Source organism: Prinia subflava, chromosome 2 (assembly GCF_021018805.1).
Source record: "Prinia subflava isolate CZ2003 ecotype Zambia chromosome 2, Cam_Psub_1.2, whole genome shotgun sequence".
Taxonomy (NCBI): Eukaryota; Metazoa; Chordata; class Aves; order Passeriformes; family Cisticolidae; genus Prinia; species Prinia subflava.
The window spans coordinates 20,623,582-20,643,547 of NC_086248.1; the positions used below are offsets into that span (position 1 = coordinate 20,623,582).

At 37.7% G+C, this 19,966-nt stretch overlaps 1 protein-coding gene across 1 annotated transcript in view; it reads left to right on the top strand.

Moving 5' to 3' along the window:
• The window catches only part of DLGAP2 (DLG associated protein 2), a 79,237-nt gene that overhangs the window by 30,936 nt on the left and 28,335 nt on the right, over positions 1–19,966 (top strand). Inside the window, exons 6-7 of the mRNA XM_063389326.1 lie at positions 2,015–2,223; positions 19,557–19,579. Coding sequence (XP_063245396.1) covers positions 2,015–2,223; positions 19,557–19,579 — 232 coding nt within the window. The remainder of the gene's footprint in view (positions 1–2,014; positions 2,224–19,556; positions 19,580–19,966) is intronic.

Genomic DNA, 19,966 nt, shown 5'->3' on the forward strand with positions numbered 1-19,966 from the left:
GAAACAGTCAGTCATTTTCTAAACCTTTCACTATTTTTTTTCACAGCTCCCTTGTGAAAACCGTTCCCATCATTCTGATGCCTTTGTTTTTATTATGCTGATTTGGTTATTTTGTCTTTTTATTATATACTCTGCTTTTGAGAAAGTTTCATGTGTATTAAATGCTGCATTCAAATCAAAGGCTGTCAGCTGCCACCTGACAATGTTCTCACACAGAACTACTCTAACATCTGCCTCTTTGACCATGTCTGTGCACAGAGATGTTCACTGAGCTGTCCATGATGATTAATTGGTTTCAGTAGCAGTTCAAATTCTTCATTTCAGTGTGCATTACCTGGAAGGGTCCACAATAGATTTCATTTGCAGGTAGATTGCTCAATTGGCCAGATTAACTAAACCTGCTGGATATAGCTCCTTGCTTTTTCAGTGTTTGCTAACCTATGCAACTTTGTGTTAGCCACACATTTCCTACCTCACAGTCCAGCTGTTTCCAGATCATTAATAAATACATTTAATAAATATTACCCAAAGCAAATGTATTAAAATACCAAGTTCTGAACATTTGCTGTTTCCTGTTCTTTTTCCATGACACCATCCTTCTCTTGTTCCATCTACATAAAGCAGCTTGTATAAGTTGTGGTATTTTTTACGCCTTTTTGTTGTGAGCTCTTTCCTTTTTCACATCTGACAAAAGGTAGGATCAAGAGGAATGATGAATTCCACGGTTTATATTTTTAATTTAAGTTTGAAAATTTTTAATTTTCTATTGCCAATAACCTTAGTTTGAAAGAAGTGGCTAAGACTCACAGAGTTTATAGACTAAATTACCATGTATTTCCTGATCAATAATATTGTGAAATAGTTCAGAGTAAGATTCTTTTTTAATCTCTTTGAGATTGCATTAGTCTACTTAATGTTACTAAAAGCAAATTTTATGAAGAGTACTTTAATTCTTTTCTGAAGATTTTTAGTAGCCAAAATGCCTTACACAAAATTAAAATATCAGTTATTCATAATCCTCAGAACTTCTCTATAAAATTTCCATTTACTTAACGAAAACCCTAAAACATTTGAAATATTTGATGGAACTCTATTTCCATAATGAATAAAGTACTAGGAGCACTTAGCAGCTGTATAGGAAAATTAATATCAACTGGATGTGCCACTTAGTGATGCCACAAATATAACTTGGAAAATCATTAATATTGATTCTGATTTCTAGCACTCACTTTTTAGAAAAAAAATATTTTCAGAAAGTCATGCAATTATCTGTCCAGTGTTAACTTCCTATCTGATTTTGGATAAACATAATATTGAGTTATTTAGGTACATTTACAGGTAGGTAGGGCTGCCTTCAGTGAACCTTTGAAAAACGCTGTAGGTAGAATTAAGGCACTAATCTTCAAAAAAGCAACATATGGTTACCTGCTGAGTTTCCCCAAGCCTGTCCACTGTGCCTAGGCCCTGTTAATCATGAAAATTGCCTCTAAAAAAAGCACAGTTGCATGATGCCCAAGCTGCAGGGCAGGGCTGGCAGGTCCTCCCCAGGCGCTGCAGGGAGCTGGAGGTGGCTGTGAAACACCCCGAGGGGACGGCTTGGTAGAGGGTCAGGAGGCACAGCTGGGCTGCCCTGGCAGGCAGGGTTCCACAGCACACCTGCTGGTAGAAGTATCATATATATTTATAGAATGCTGCTGAGGAAAAGGTTCTTCCATGGCAATGAATGGCTAATCCAGTTAACCAGGGAGTGAGTTTGGCTTGGGTCCCTTCTCAGCTATGCCAAAAGATATTAAACGTAACATTAATGTACGGCATGTGTGGTGCATTTAGTACAGACATGTAAACAGCTGATGTAAGTTAATCAATGTGAATGTGATCAGAAGGGATTACTACATTTTAACTATTTGCTAAAACAGTTCTTCATCAATGTACAGGTGTCCATTTGAGATGTTGAGGCCGTGATGATCACAAAAAAGCAAGTCAAAAATCAAATGCATTGTTGTTGTTTATTCAGATGAGTGAAGCAGAGGTTAATGGACAATTTGAATCGGTGTGTGAATCAGTGTTTAGTGAAGTTGAAGCTCAGGCAATGGATGCCCTTGACCTCCCCGGATGTTTCCGAACAAGAAGCCACAGTTACTTGCGTGCCATTCAGGCAGGCTATTCCCAGGATGATGAATGTATACCTGCGCTGACATCTTCCAACATCACCTCAACCATCAGGTCAACCACAGGTAAGCAAGTCTCCGCTGACCCTTCCGCTGCTCTGCATGTAAAAACGTATCAGCTTGTTTTCTACAAGGATGTTGGACACTAGAAACATTTCCCTGTGTAGAGAGAATGTTTGATACCAGCATTCTTATGTTTGTAATACTGTATCACTGTGGCTACATCTTGGAATAAGCCTCTTCTGGGAAGAATCCGGCATGCATAATGTAATGGACCTGGATTTTTGACCTTTTGATATATTTTTTCACATATATACAGTTATCTAGGTGAAAATATAAAAATGCAAGTGCAAATGGTACCATTTCAATATTGTTAGACATTTACGTGGTTTACCTATCAAATAATTGATCTTCTAAATGAGATTAGTTCTGCCGATTTTAATTTAGGTTGTTAAAGTACAAAAAGGAAGAGAAGTAAGATTAAAAATATTTGGTCTAAATACTCGATGTCAGTTAATGTAAAAGGTAATTAATTACTTCTAGGGAAGGTGTAACCAATTGTATCAGTGCACTGAATTGTAAATGCTTGGCAAGCTTCACACGTCTGCTATTACTCATCAGTAGCCATTAGCATTCATCATTATAACACTCACTGTTAAGATCTTTTAACATTCTTCTGGCAACTTCCTTTTTTCTTATTAGTCGTTTAGCAAAGCCAGTATCTTTATCCACTTTAGAATTTTAACATGTATTGGTAGAGAAAAGATTGCACAGAGAGACATTAAATAATTAAAATGAAATCTATAAGAAATGCGTATCCTCTGTAAACTGATCCAAATCCACTTCTGTGTTTCCAAATATGTTAATGCCAGTTCCTAACCATGATATTGCCCTTGCCACATATTATTAAGTTGTAGTGCAGGCTACCCATCTACAAAAGGTAAAAATTAGTTCAAAATGTATCATATAAAAGTACTTTTAAAATTATTTGCTTGACACATCTGTTTTATAACAGAACAATCGGAGCTTGGAAAGGAAGCTGTGGTTGAATAACATACATTTGCATTCCAGAAGTGGCATAAAATGTTATTTTATCTTAAGCGTAGTATTTTAATTGTTACATAAAACTTCGTGTAAAACTAGAAATTGCTGCTTACAGTGCCCCCTCTAGGGATGTTTCTGTTCTTTGATTAATAGAGATGGTATCATGATATAAAAGGAGATCTTATTGCTACCCTAGAGACTAATTTTCATCTTTATCATATATTACTGTGTGATCATTATGAAGACACCTTCCATGGCAAAAGACACCAATAGATGCTTATTTTGGAGTCTGACTCCCAAGTAATGAATTGGAATATTTTTGGAATTCCTTGAGGACCTTACCAAGAGGACTGATTTATACCTAAGCTGTCTTGGGTTTATATGGTACACAAGCCAAAAATTCTCAGTGAAAAGAACTTATTTTATTTTCCACAGAGTGACAAAGCTGAACAATAGATTATTTTTGGGAAAATACAACATTAGGTAATATGTATGTTTCATCATAGTGTTTTCGGATTTATGAGAAGTGTTTTGCAATTATTAGTATGGTGCTGGTTGAATACTGTGGCTTTGAAAATTTTAACCTTCATTTCACACATAATTTCTCCCTCATCTCAGAAATGATTTATCAGATAGATTTTCTTGCCCACAATGTTATTCCTCTTCTTCTTTGTTGTGGCAAAATGATATTTTTGCCACAATCTGGAGAAATGAGATTATTTTCCTGATCCAAAATTATTTCCAATCCTATGGACTGTATACAGTTCTGAGTGTGATTCTGTCATTAAAGTGTCATCTCTGTGCCACTGGGTAAGTTTGTTCTCAATATAATCTTTGATATAAGGTAAATATGCAAATGAGAAATAATTATCTGATATACAAGAACAGTAAGGATTATGTGATTCAATTTTAAGGGAAATTCCAGTGGCCGAATAAGTTCTTGTTTTTAAAATCCTAGGTGTAATGCTTCCATTTTTCTCTCTTCAGCCCTTGTCACTTTGGAGGGAGATGCTGCATTTCCTATCCTTACTATAATTTTTACAAAAATCTTACTTTTTCATCTATTTCTGAAAATTATAAAAAAAGCAGTAGCCTGAAATTTGAAAATAGTGTTGGCAGATATTTGACATTCAAACAAATGTCAGAAAGGACAGACTTTCCCATCAGCTTTTAGTTCCAATTTGGTCTTATGAATTCTTAGGAAAATTACATTAACCTCTTTTTCGCTTCTGATGTGACAAATTCTTCTTGGCAAAGAAACTAAAGGAATTTTTTAGAAAATTAACAGTCGTTTCAATTTAATTATTCCATTCAATTTTATTTTTATGGGTCATGACTGCCCCTTATCATTGTCATAAAGCAATTGATTCATAATACACAGGCTTAGCTAAAAATTGATTCTTGTAACTAAAAATGTAAACCTAAAATAAAATAGCAGTATTTGATCTATGAATTCAATTACAAAAGTATAGACTATATATTTACAGCATGCATTATCCTAAAGTATTCCTAGATGTATTAACAACTCTCAGGAGGTTGCAGCTATAATGGATGTTTTGGGGGACATCATTAATGGACTCTGATAACAGGGTTTTCTAATAGATGGAAAAAGATACTAAGAGTATCAGGCTCTTCTTAACGTTACAGAGAAAGCCCAATGAAACATTGGTGCTAAAGAACAACACAGAACTCCTCTAGGGACCCATGTCATTTAATTAGCCATGGAACAGTCTTCTCCTCCTCTGAAAGAGATTGTGACTAGGCCTAGGGCACTCCCTGTTGCCCCAGGTGTAATTGAATGAGGCAAGTGACAGTGCAAAGGAGGCACCCAGCATTGCTGGCCCCTGGTAAGCTAGACCTGGCCTCTGTGTGACCTCTGCTGAGACTCTTGTTTCATTGAGGTTAGGGCATTTCTAGCCATCACGGTTCATTTTGTGAGGAGATAATGAACCCAGTAAAAGATACTTGATGTTAAAAGCCCTGAATGACAGCATATGCTTTCCATCTCTGAACCGTATCCAGTCACAGCTGTCAGATGCACAGCTGAGAAAATACAGCTCCAGCTGCTGCTGCCTCCCACCTCGTTCCTCCATCACAGACAACATGTAATTTCCTGAATGGGAAGTCACTGAGTGCAGTAGTCATCCTAAGTGCTACTGACTTACAGCTCTGGCACTCCTGCAAGCAATGCTTCACTTTTCAGAAAGAGTTCCTAAAAACTGGGTCACTTTCCCAGGTAGTACCAGCCCACTTCCCTGTTGTCTAAGCACATCACCCCGCTGTCAGCTCAGCAGACTCCTTCCCGGTGACACACAGGGAGTGTGGCACAGGGCTGTGGGAGGCACAGGCTGCTGGAGGTGCTGGGGCTGTGTCACCACCGGCTGAGCCTGCAGCGAGCCCTGGCTGCAGAGTCCTGCTGGAGGTCGGGAGCAGTGCTGGAGTAACACCTCATCCCACCTGCCACACCTGGCTTCTCTCACTGAAAAGTAGTTCAGATACTGTGGTCAAACAGTAGACAGTACTATGAAAACATAACCAACAAGGACATCTGGAAGATATTAATCACTCCCTGCCTTGTTTCCCCTTTGTCTGAGAAGGTCAACTTATTTTTGTTACAAGATCTGTATGTAGGGAGAGTCCTTTATATTAATCACTCCATATGTTATAGACTATTTCAGGATGTTTTCTCACAGGATTTTTAGTTTGGTTTTACTGTGAATGCAGGAACACTGAATTGCCATGGTAATGGAGGAAGCAGTTAGGACAGTCTCTTGTGAAGCAGAAGAACACGCTAAAATCCCTTCCCTGAGACAGAGAGAGTAACTTGGTATTTGCACTTCTGGCTAACTTGGACACCAACTTATCATCTGTTCAGACATGAGGGACACATATTATCTCCTGATAGCATTATGTAAATTGTATGAAACACTTTCATCTTTATTGAGAGGAATACTTCCTCTCTGGACCACTGCTCAGGATGTTTACCCATCAGGTGGAATATCTTCTCAGTATATATTGTTTTTATATTCAAATTGAAAAAGCTAGGCAGAAATACTAAATATGCAACTCAGTCAGAAGTATGAAATCCTTCTCCAGCAACAAGCACGGACCAAGCGGCCTCTGTTAAGTTCTTTGTTTTTCAGTCTCATGAATAAGAGAGTTTCATATTCAGTTTCTTAAAACTACTCCACATGTTCCTCTAACCCAGGGCTTTTGGTTAGACCAGTATTTTTTAACTGGATTAATGATAAATGAATGGATTAATGATTTAAAAATTCACCTAGCTATGGATTTCAGCACAATGAGGACTTGGCCAAGGTACATAAAGGCATCCTGAATCTCTGTCCTATGTTAAATGTCAGTCCAAAGTCATTTCTCCCACTTCAGGGATTTCCTGCTACTCTTGATAGAAATTTAGCACAAAGCATTGCTAGATTTAGGGAAAATAGTTACTAGCCTTAAGTTGCCAATATACTGCATAATTTTTTTTAATTCTTCTAGAACATGTAGCATAATCCAATCTGTCATATTTTTCCAACCCTAATGATTCTCTCAGTTGTGCATGCACCTCCTTTTTTCTGATTCGTAGTAGGTAGCTCATCTAAGCTCATGCTTGGTAAAGAATTCACTGAGGAAGATGGAAAGTAGGGAACTGTCTTTGGGGCATTTCACTTTTTTTAGTCAGCTGGACTTTGCTTGGCAATGAGTAAACATCAGAGAATTCCACATTTACTGAACTATTCAGCACTAATTTCAAAACCAATTAATTCAAACAAGGTCACATTGGATAAGGGAGTTTTCAATTAGAGCTCCTTCAATTACTCAGGATGCCTGAAGAATTACAGGTTTCCCTTCTCCTGACTTCAAGCTGTTTTCAGCTTTCTGTTTTCAAATAAAAGGCTATGTGAGGTGAATTTTTACAGGCCATGTTTGATATTTAGCCACAAAACTCTCATGGTCAATGAACTGATTGCATAATCATATACTTATAAAAATAAATGGATGAGAATATGATATTTCACAGAGAAATTTTACTGTTCCATAGCATGGCTACCTCTTCAAACCCTAAAAGGACTGATTCACTGGTTTTTGTCTGGACACTAATAACATTAGTTATTGTTTTTAGCTTTTGCTGCTTTGTGAGGGTTTGTTGGGTTTTTTTGCCATGTATAAGGATAGCAAAGGTGGGAAAAAGCCATGGTGCTACTACACAACACCCCTCTCATGAGAAAAACATGAGAGTGTCAGGACTGCTTAGCTTGGGGAAGAGAAAGCTCAGAGGGAATTTTATAAATGTGGATGAATATAAAAATTGAAGGAAAAATACTCTTCAGTTCTTAAAAAAATATTTATGAGCAGCAGGTATGTGATTTTCTTTTATTTCCTCAAGTATGAGATACTTCATCCAGGTGGCTGTTTGGATCTTCTTAATCTGATGCACTATGGCTAGGAAAACACAGCTAAATGGGGGAAAACTTACGCATGAAGTAACATCTCCACACTCTCAGTTCTCTCTATAGAAATAAATGCTCAGGTCGGGAGGATTTTACTGGTATCCTGTAGGAGAAGGGAGCACAGGTGACCTCACCCCTGATAAAGTACCATCTGTGTTAATTACCCAGCACAGCCTCGCCCCTGAGGAGGCACAGCTACAGCCAATAAAGATGTGTGTGATAAAAGGGGGTGGGTGAGCTGGTGAGAGGGATCAGGAAGGATGAACAGGAATCTTGAGGAAGAGAGAACCATGAAGAGAAGGATCCTGGGGGGAGAGAATCACTGCTGTGAGGTCAGTCTGGGTCTGCAGTTAGAGCCTGTTGTTAGAACCTGCAGTCCCAGTCTAGCTGGGTAAAAGCTGCAGTCAGAGTTTAGCAGGCAATAACCAGCAGTCAGAGGCTGCAAGGGAAACCTACAGCAGGAGCTTGCTGCAGCCAGAGCCAGTGAATAGTTGGGGGTCAGGATGGCTGAGCTGTAAAGAGGAATAAACCAGGACTCTTTTCATGCTATGATAAACAGGAGGTCTGTGTCTGGGCTCATTTCTACCCTCTCATGAGAGAGCTGCTGCAACAGTATCCATTGCTAAGTAGTAGCTAGCAGTGGAATCCACAATGTTTAAGAACACCAAGCATTGCATTCAAATAAGATATAGAAGGCTCTGTTCTCAATCATAATTTATCATGTTGACTTTCCTTAATTACTGTAGGGGCTCTATGGAGTTATCTGACACTTCAGCCTCTTCAGGAAACACCATCTATCTCTGGGAGCATTTGGGCATCCTGAGTTAATCCTTTGATGCTGCACCAACTTGTGCTCTTATACTCTGAGAATAAATCTTATCCTAACAACTGATGAGCTCAATTCTACACTTGGATATGCACATATAATTTTCATTGCTCTGGGTATATCTGGTGAGCATAATTAGTCTTTAATGTTTTTGAACACATTGAAGTTCTGCTGCTATGCTGACACTGCTTCTCAAGAGCAGTTCTACACACTAAAAATGGCTCAGGAAGTCACTAGGATGAAGGTGACACAAACTCTTTGGTTCAAGGAGTTCGACAGGATGGCCAAGGGGCTGTCACAGCTGTTCACAACTCTGGGATTCCTGGAAATGGAGTAAGGCTGTGCTAATCAGGGCTGCCTGGCCTCTTCAAGCTGATGAGGCATGAAAGCAGTTGGAGCAGTAGCCAGGAGCTTTTCATAATTTTCATTCTCCTTGGTGCAGATTATCTTCAGAGTCAAAGATAAAAAATGAAGTCACTGCCTTCCATCTATGGTTAGTTTAAAAATGTGTAATGAGTGTTTCTCTCTTGCTCCTGCTGTTCTGTGCTTGACAAATTCCTCCATAACCCACTGGATTTGCCAGACAGCTGATTCCTTTTTTTATTAAAAAGGACACCTATGCTGCCTCCCCTGGCAGAATTTGGCTTCAAAGCTGTTCTGTTCCCAGAGTTTTCTTAGCTATGTTTTCTTTATGGTATTATATGGTAAAAAAAAAAAGAGAAGGCTTTATCAGAAAAGTATAACATGCAAGGAGGGTGATTCACTGCTGAATTTGAACCCTTCCTGACGTGGTAGAAGCTGACAGCAGCAGATGTAAATCTCAGCCCGGCTATTTGCCCTGAGGTTGCCAGAAGGCTTTGTCTGTGCATCTGAGGGAAGCACAGAGGGTGGGTCACCCTGGAAGCACCAGTTCATTGTGTTTCCTTGTGGTGAAAAAGAAGGACCCTGCCCATGCTTTTTCTTTTGCATTCCTTTGTGAAAGAAAACAACCTCTCAGGAGTCTTCTCAGAAGCTCTGCATGTATTCAGCCCTGGATTTTTGTTGAAGGTATATATGTCAGGAGCCATAATGATGATATATGCCCTAGAACTACATTCCTTGCCATGCTAGCTATACAAACATCATTTGATCCATTTCTGCATCAGGAAACCTATTCAGACTCAGCTGTACCCTAGAAAGACAATTGATAAACCTGATACTTAAAATGTACTAGAAAGATTTTTTTGTTCCCAGAGCATCAGAGAAAATAAAGAAACTAAAATTGGTGACATTCCTAGGGCGTAACCTGACAGAATTAACTTTTGACCAGACAGGTTAGTTGAATTGTGTTGGATTGGCTTCCAGGTCAAGTCACCTTCTGTGCAATCTAGTTGTCGAAGTTCCCATGACAACAAACTCTGATTTGTTCAAAGACAATTGACTGGTACCATTTGGGACATCTACACAGGACCCAGAAGAGAATTGCATCATTCTAGACCAGAAGCTGTTGCTTAGGGAGGAAGGCTTTGGTGCATATGTTTGGTGAGTTTGACTCAGACTGAATACAGTGTATGGATCCTACAGTGCACCAACAGAGAATCAAAAAACCTCAACCTACACTGAGGTGTTTTATTGTCAATGGATAGCCCTTTGATAGTTCCTGACAAAGTCTGGCTGTAAGGCCAAGTTTCAGTATATAGTCCATTAAAAATACACATTGGAAACCACAAGTACCAGAGCAATCCCAACAACATGCTACTATTCCTCAAGGGCAACTAGAGGACATCCAGGGTTATGGAAGATACTTAGTTTGAAGTCAGTAACCTGTCACTTGGCTTTCTGAGAATGACAACAGCATATCAAGGACACATCAATGAGTCATGAACCTTATATGCATTTCTTTACCTTTGGGGCATTCCCGTGTCCAGAAAAATACATATATTTCCACTTTGTCTCCTTTCCCCAGTCAAAGAAATTATACAAATTTCAGTTAGAGAAGTTCATCTCACTTGATACATATATCCAAAATGTAGATATCAAAGGCAATCACCTTAATATTCAATCATAGCCAATGGATATACATATCCTTTATAACTTGAACCCATTATGAAAGAAGTGGTCCTCTGGGCATACCTATTTCTGTCTGTTGTCTATTAAAATATTATACAATGATAGCATTGTATAGCTAGCTAACATTCATTAATCTAAGGCAAAAATTAAACCTTTTCAATTTGCATTATGGGATGAAAACAAAGGTTAAATTTGGGTCCTGCTGAAAACAAGGATAACTGAGAGAACCATGCTCTGACTTACAAATCTGAGAGTTCAAAACACAGCAGCATCATTTTCTACACCTAAGTAAAGGGCTGGGAGCTTGCAAGTAGCTTTCTTAGCACAGGTTTTGACACTCATACTGACTCCATTTGCTTCTTGGGTAAAATGGTTATTGGATTTGACAAAACTCTGAGTTTGTGTCCAGACTTGTAATCTCTTTGGATTAAATTGTTTAAAGGTATTAAAATGCACTTATTTAAAATATTTAGTAATCATTTAAGTTCATTAATGTCAGATAATTGTCATAATATAGTGATAAAATTATGCAACATTTCCTTAAGGGTAAATAAGCAAATTTTTTCTCATCTTATTTATCTTAAAATTCCTTATTATAAGTTAAATAAAATTACAAGCCACACATAGTTACTGTAAGAAAGAGAATAGAAAATAGAAAAAACAAAAACAATTATAAGCCTACAAATATATTCATGAAGGGGTTTAGACAGCTGATGGAAATAAATTTAACCGAGTGAGAAGGGTGCATGGGAGTTCAAGAAGAAATTCAACTGAAAAACATTTTCAATTTTGCTTTATTTCAATATGAAAAGAGTAGCACAAGAAGAGTGAATCTTAGTGTTTGGAACTTTTTTCTCTGTCTCTCTCTGTGTTGATGATGTGACAAATGCAATCTGTATTCCTGGAAAGCCGCACATACATTTTGAAAATGAAATATAGTTATAGGAACATTTTTCCTTCCTGTAACTTAAAACTGAGATGGTGTTTTTTAATGCAACTTCAGTATTTTAGAGGCACGTAGGAACTGTTTAGAAGAGCGTTACAGCTGTCAGCACTTTGCTGTGCCATCTACAGGATACTGGTTAGGTTATAATTTCTTGCTAATTAACTGATCTAAAATAGAACCCTTTGTAACCAGTCCATCAGCAATCCATGAAGTTTATGTTACCCACATCTCTTTTAATTTTAGCAAAGTCCTACAGTTTCTGATCTTGATGTATTTTGGGGTTTGCACTTCTGTTTTGAGACTAACATTAATTACACTGTCAAAACAGATTTATCATTTATGTAATGTGGAGCTGCCTACAGACCTAAGTTTTCCCAGTGTGGAGGTAACATCTTGCACACTGAATTACTTGATTATAGTAATTCCTTTTATACATTTCTTCTCCAGGGAGACTGTAGTGGCTCCAGCTTTTTCCAAATTTAGTGGTCACATTTCCACTTAATTGTTAGTTTCCTGTACAAAATCAGATAGATATACAGCACTGAAACCTAAAAGGATCTACCCTGAATATTGAGACTAACCTATTGCACATACAGATTCATTTTCTCTTCTTTTTTTAAAAAAAAAACCTCATCCAGTAATTTTGCCTTACCCCAGTAAATTTTAATTGCAGTTGTGTGTCATACTAATGATTTCAGTAGTTTTTAAAAGTGCTGAACAGATTCTGTTTATCAGAGAGATGTCAGTGACAGATTCTGCTCAAAAAATAGGTTTCTTATATGTAATTTGTTTGGCAGCAGTGTCTCAATGATGTTTTCATTTTGAAAAACTTTTTAAAAAGTTGTATATAGGAAGCACAATTCTTGTCTGTGTCAGTACTATATTAATATAATGGTCCAGATCCTGAGCTGGTATGAATTGGACAGATTTCACTGACTTCAATATCAACATTTTCAAGAGGATTAACAGCATGGTCTAATCTAGTGCCTCAAACTGGTCATTTCATTTAAAAAATTACAGGAATGCAGCAGGTTTGCTTTTCATTCCTGTCTGGAGTTACAAAGATACCTTGGGCAAAGCTGGTGCTGGCTGCTATGTAGCAGCTTCAGCAGAAGGGATCAAGGTGCAGGAAATTAGGTTTCAGTCATCACTGCAGGCAAATTCCATTCAGATTTGCACTGCCATCCAGCTCACAGGGGATGTGGGGCAGGGGATATGGAGCTCCCACCTTTCCAATGAACAGTGGTAACAAAAGACAGGAGGGGTTGTGTCCCAATGCAAACCAGAGGGTGTCACAGGAACAGAGCTTTAGGCTGGAGCTTATCCCTTTAGGCATTTCATAGCACGATATTGGTGCTATAAAAATCCTAAAGGCATGAGATAAACTCCAGTCTTATCCGTTAATGTTGGATAAGACATCCAAGGTCACAGAGTCCAACCTTTGACTGAACACCACCATGTCAACTAGATCAAGTGCCAAACCCACTTGTTTCTTGAACGCTTCCAGTGATGGTAACTGTCAAAAGTAATAATGTCCTAATTTGAGCTGGTTGTCCTTGATTATCTTTATGGTTGACAGAGAAACGCATGGGATGATTCATTTCCTGGTAAAATAAGCATCTAAAATGGGCGAGAATTGCCCCTGGAATTACTTTTTTTTCTCACAGTAATTCTAAAAGTGATTAGGGCTGGATTACTGGCTTTTTTTTAAGTGACTGATGTAAGGTGAGATCGATTCCCATGTATGGTTCCCAAAATCTGTCTTGAAGGTCTGATGTAGTTCACTGTTACTAAAAGACCCTACTTAAAATGCTGGCACAGGATAAATGCAACATTTTGCCCCTAGACTATGCCAACATGAGATTACCATTTAACATCTGACATTAGGATGTATCAAATATCCGGGTTTACTTAATCACAAGACATGCAAAATGATCCAACAGGAAAAAGGGTTACAAAGTTATAGATGCATACTACCCAGACAACGCTTTCAGATACATAGTTTAAATAAAGTGCAGCCCATCATATAAACTGTGCTGATATAAATCATCTAGGGGTAAGCAGTCTTCAAAAAAAAAAACCTCATAAAAATATCACTGTGATATTTTTATGTCAAATATATATATGTCACAGTGATGTATATATCTCACTGTTTCTTAGTGTTTAATCTCAAAAGGAGGAAACAGGGTCTTTTCACGGATACCCAAATTTGAGACTCTTTCTCTACTGAGAAACTCTCTGGTCTCTTTACTGGCTAGGATTCATCATGGAGGCCTCAATGAGAAAAGGGAAGAAGTAGAAATATAGGTTAATAACTAAAGTGTCTCTCTGATTATGTTAGAGAGAAATTTATTCAGAATTTAATTTTAAAAATTAACTTAATTAAAACCTAAATTATATCTTCAATTTCAATCACAGTATGACATAAGTTTTAATGACTATTTTTGCAAGGTTTGAATATCCTTACAATTAAAAAAACAGACTCTCAACACCTTGAAAATGGAGAAACTCTTGAACATGGAAAGCCCTCAGAAATTACAGGATCTTTCACCACGAGAGCAGCAAGCAAAGGTGTGGACCTTTCCAGGGAGCAGCAAGGAAAGGGCTGGGGAACCCTGACTGTATGTGACGTGCTTCCCTCCCCTGCCCTACACTCACACACAGACAGTATTTCAATTTAAGTACAAGTGGGTGTGTTAGAGGAGCACTCTGAAGGACTTGATTTACATTCAGGTCCCTGTCCAGGGTCAGGTAATGGAGCAAGTCCCTCTTTTTTTCTGTGCAGCCTGATCACTTACTGCTCTAGCACTGAAAGGAGAAAGTAGAGACCCCAATCATCAGTGTAGGTTTTGAGGTAGTCACTGAGGGCACACTTTGAAAATGGCAAGCTTGGATCCAAACAGTCTGATTCAATTTTTTCCTCTTCATTCTAACAGATCCATTTTTCTTAATTAAGTAGCAGAGGCTACACATGTTAAAACTAAGCAATTTTAAGTCTTTTTGTTATGACTGAACTTTAAAGGTATAACTGATCCAAGAAGGAAACCCCTTAGGATTTCAAAATTTGACTACGAAAAGCAGATTATTCTGTACTATTAAACTGGCCTGTTTGACACTACAGTCTCCTTTTAATGATATTTGAAATCAGAGACCGGTGTAGATGGAAGTTGAAAAGAGGCATATATAAAAATATGTTTCCCAACACCCTCTCTTTTAAATAGGGAGTTGTATTCTTATTTTTGACATCCATGCCTTGTTAGAAAAATCATCAAATTAATTATTTTAGTGAGAAATAAACACTTTTAGTGTCTGAGATTCCTCTTTTCTCAAAAGCCTCCTTTCATTTCTTTATGTTCTTTTAATGATTATCATTCTGTGTTTTGAGAAGTAACTGTTAATCATACATGTCCATTTTTATTTTAGGAGTAACTCAGAATTTCTAAAGACCATGATGGAGAACAGTGAAGAAGTTTCAGGGAGTTTCAGGGACAGTCATGTTAGCTGGGCCTTCCAAAGCCTTTGGCTAGAAGAGCATACACCAAAAGACTACTCCAAAAACTGAGTACTCTTGATACAGGATTAGATTTGAGTGTCACCTTTCATTATAAGAAGGTCTCTTTTTCTTCTTCTAAAATAATTTCAGGGTTGGTTTTGACTTTCCCCATGCAAAGCAGAAGATCTAGCACCAGCCAGGGCATCTGCGCTGTGTTTCTCCTGGTTCTGTGGTTCCTCAGAGGAGCCCAGTGTGCCTTCAGCAACATGCCCCTGGGACCTCTCTCTCCAGGGCAGCTCTCAACTCCCTGCAGAGTAATTATCCTCCTTCTGAATAAACGTCCTTACAAAACAGAAAATCCAGTTTACTCCTGCCACAACCATTTCCTTTAATTGATGGTGCTTTCATGTAAATTCATCATCTAGCTAACTTTGTGATCTCAGCCTAAATAATGTTATTTTGACTAAGTGCTTAATGGTTATATTGATTTGTAAAAACCCCTCAGGTGACTCTATCTTGCAAATGGGCCAAAAGTGGTGATTTATTAAAAGGCTGCCTTTTAATAAATCAGAAAGGTGTTCTGAATGTCACCCACAGCCACTGCTATTTCATCAAATAGATCACATTTCTCTTACTGCCTTGTGTCTGTGAAGGTCTATGGCTAACCTGAAGTTATATCTAAATTGACCTATTTTAGTAATTTTATTTCTAGTATAAACTTTGTTGGCACTGAAATATGAGCCCAATAACTGACTTCTATGGCTGTATCAACAGTAACTTTTAGCTTAGACAAAGTTTAGCTTTAAAGTTTAGACAAATGCAGTGTAGATTAAGAAGGATATTCTTCTTCCAGCTATATCAGTTAAACTGTTGCTTATGAATTATCAGGAAATCTTCCTTGTATTTGTATCCAAACACCAAATTGCCAGTTCTCCAGTGCTGGAATTGTCTTCCTGGCTACTCTGCAGTCTTGCCATAGTGCCTGATATTCTGTTTGTGACCAATGATGCCTGGCTGTCACACAGCACATAAAAAAATTAATGTGGTTTACAGAACAGGTCATTCATAGCCACATCTGGGCAAAATATGGCACTGATAGGCAATCTTGTTTATGTGAAGGATCTGGCACCTAAGATATCAATCCTTGCAAAACTAATTTGACATTTTATACTTTTTCCTGACTGTGTGAGGAATTAGTACATGTTATTCTGCATTGCTACCTTCTCATTTCTTCTGAACAGTTGATACCTGATTTGCATCATTGTTTCATCTGACCCACTATGAAGCAGCACAGAACCATTTTATTTTCTCTCCATTTCTCTAACAATGTCCTTCCTTAAAGGAAAATCCAGTGGGGCCAATTGCACATATTTATGTTGAAGTGGGGAAATTACCTGAGCAGTTAATACTTTGATTCAAATAGGAGTCTAAAATACCCATATGGTATAGAATGGTTGAGAATTAGAACAGTTTTTTCCATTTTTGTAATTTTTGATTGACTATTATAAGCTAATAGAGGGAGACAAAATGTATGTTAGGAACTTAAAAAATATTTTTCCCACTTTATTAAATTAGGGAAAAAATTCTGCTTTTTATATCAAGATAGCTTTTGAATACAACTAGAAAGAAAATTTTAGTTTCTTTTTCTAGTTTATTCATAAAAAGACATTTGTATCGTCTGCCATCTACTTTCTTTTTCTTTGCATTTCAGAGCAGCTAGAGATTTTGCAAACTGATTAACAGCATTATAGGGGCCTGTTGCTTTTACTTAGTTTGATTCTCATTGCTCAGCAGCAGGACTGGTGACAGAAATATCAGGCATGTTCAGGATATGCACACTAAAACCGCTAAAAAATTAAAGTAATCAGAAAACTAAAGAAATCAGAAATGTTTGGTCAGCACCGGAAACAACAGGAGGTTATCCTGGGTTGATGTTTTATGTGTCTAAACATGGAGTGGGTGTCTGGCATCTGCCATCAAGTCCACAACTTAAATGTGTCTGAAGCCATCCTGCACCAGCTCTGCTCTCCTGGTGCTGTGCCTCTCACACCCTGCCTCATGCTGGGTCTCATCTCCTGCTTTTGTGCTGCGTCTTGTCTGCACTGAAGACAAGAATCCTCGTTCCCAGTTCAATTTTCATCACCAGTGCCCTGTGGAGCAATGGGGCACTGTCCTCAGTCAGTGCTCAGCACCCCAGGACTGCGTTGCCAACACCAACCCTCTCTGTGGGGCCAGCAAAACCCCCCACAGCTCTGGAGTTTGCAGAATGGTGACTAAAAATGGGGCAGACATGGAGCAGTGCTGAGGAGGTTATATATGCTTGCTTTGGAATAATAACTACTAAGGCAAATAAAATTTACTAGGTAGAGAATGATACAAAGGTGACAGGAACCTCTGTCCATCAGCATAAGTGGATGATAAATAAAAAGTTCATTTTCCATTAGGAGAAAGAATGTTTCTTCCCGTATATCATGTGTTGTATTTACGATTGCCAGGACCAAGAACTAGACTGTTATGACAGGAAAGCTTTATTGTTGGTAACAGGACTATTCCCAGATGCCATTATTAATGGAAACAGTTTGCAACTGACATAAAATTTCATACTTCACACCTTAAGATAATACTTACTTGTTAGAGATCTAAACCCAAGCATGAACTGTGGATTACTGTGGTGCTTTCTCCTTTAACAAGACCCTAATCTGTTGTGTAGTTGTCTCTTAAGTCAGTAACACATGCCAAGTTATCCCATTTACCTCACTAGAACCACTTGAGTGATTAAAGCAAATAGAATTTGGTAGCAAGGTTTGACTCTCAAATGAATGTCTCTATCTTCTTACTTGATTTTGTTAGTCTTCAATTAGTCCCAGATTTCTGTCTCTGAAACTGTTATTCCAGATATGAAGTCATTAACAGTGTAGAGATGGATTTTTTTTTATTCCCTGCTCAATATTTGATCTCTGTGACTGTATAAGAATTAATTGAATTTCTTCCTGCCATATTTCACTGTAAACATGTAGCTAGTTTCTCACAAAGTTCCAGTCTACTGGAAGTTTCTTCTACTTGTTGAACGTCTGTGGGATTTTTAATTTCTGTTTAGTGATCATGATCAAATGCTTGCCAGAACACTACAATTACTCTAATACTTGGTGGTTTTAAATCAAAAACATGATTTAAAAGTCTGAAATAATCAGAATTTTTAGAATAAAATATTCAGTCCTAGGAGGACAAAAAATGAAGAGGAAAAAAATGGTTTTGCCACAGGGAGAATTTTTCTTTTTCAGAAATGTAAATGAAGATTAAGTCAGCTATGAAGGCTTGCAGCAGCAGTTTAACATTTATATTCATTAGACAGAGAAGTGATCTGCTGCTCAAGTAGTAGGGATATACCTGCTTGTGATGTTTCATTATCACATTAACCATGTGTTTCATTATTCACTGCTATTTTTTACATGAAGACAAATGTGAAAAACAATAAATTTATTATCACAGTGATAACCTGTATTATATTAAAGGTAAAATTGGCTTCCTGTGCTAGATGTTGTTCGCCCTATTTCACCCCATTTTCTCTATTTCTAATGTTTCCCAGCACATTGATCACTTGCATCTACATTTGCAGGGAGAAGGTAGGGAAGCAGCATTATGGGAACTCTTTTAGTGGAAATATTCCTCAGACCCACTCCTTGAGTACATTAGACACTGCCTTAATTTCCAAGCTTTACAGCCTTCCCCTTCCTCTGTGAACTTTCTGTACTCTCTAAAGCATCTGAAAAATATTGAGTTTTTTCTTTCTTCTTAATTGCTGGTTACAAAACTGACAGGAGATAAGACTGGTGATAGGACAACAAAATGGTACTTCAAAAAAAGCAGTCTCATATTCTGGAGAGCATGTCTCGTGTTTGACGTGTTTCACTCTGTTAGAGCAATTTAGCTCAGAGCAAGGCTCTAAATCTCTACCAGAATTTAGAAGCATCAATAGTAATTCAAAACATTCTTTAAATGAAGGTTTTCTTTCCTAGCTCAGCCTTTTTCTCTTTTGTGTATGATAACACTTTTATTTATGATTATCAAGAGTCAACATTTAAGAGTCACTTTCTCTAGACTCACTGTTCACATAGGCTAGCGTGGTGATACAGAATTAGCTGTCCAAGGCATTAATTCCTAAGCTGATCTCTTCATTCCAGATAGCTGCAGCATAGCCTTATATTAAAAAAAACACTACTGGAGAGGCTGACTTTGTTGCTCATCAGCCCATACCAGTGTAATGGGAAGAGGAACTCTTACAGAATCCTTTTTGGACTTAAGTAACCCCAATTCCAAGGTTGCCTGAGTCACTGTTGCAATGTCAATCCATTTAGTAACAACAAAAAATGGCAAACTTACTCCTGTAACTACACAAGAAGTGAGTTGGACTTGGTTTCTTCATACAGGAATAAAGAAAGATATATCACACTGCATTTTTCTATCAGTTGCTAATTTTATGTATTATGATTATATGTGTTTTGGGAAAAATACTCTTCCACAACAGAAATACTCTTATTAGTACCAAAAAAAGTGAAAAAGCATATAGTGGGCTTAGACACCTAGAAAATTCATCTGTGTGCTACTAATGATTAAATATTAATCTCTATGAAATTTTTAAAATTTTGTAATGAAGCAGTATTGGCACAGTTCTGCATCTGTAGAGTTTTCTTGGATGTTTTATTGAGCCTTATGCTGGAAGACAGAATCTATGTTAAACCAGCCTCAGAACGTCTCTGCTCATCAAAGTCTTAATAGCTTTGCATATATTACAATATTTTTAACATGCCTTGAATTTCCTTTTATTAACTGTATTTTGGATATTTTTAAAACATTTGCTTCTTGCACAAGTAAGTAGCCAGCCTTGCCTAATTCCAACCAGTGTACCTGGGAGGATTTTAAAAGGTTGAAGTGTGGCATACCATGAAGTAGGAGTTGTTGAATAATATTTTCTTCCAGTATATTGAT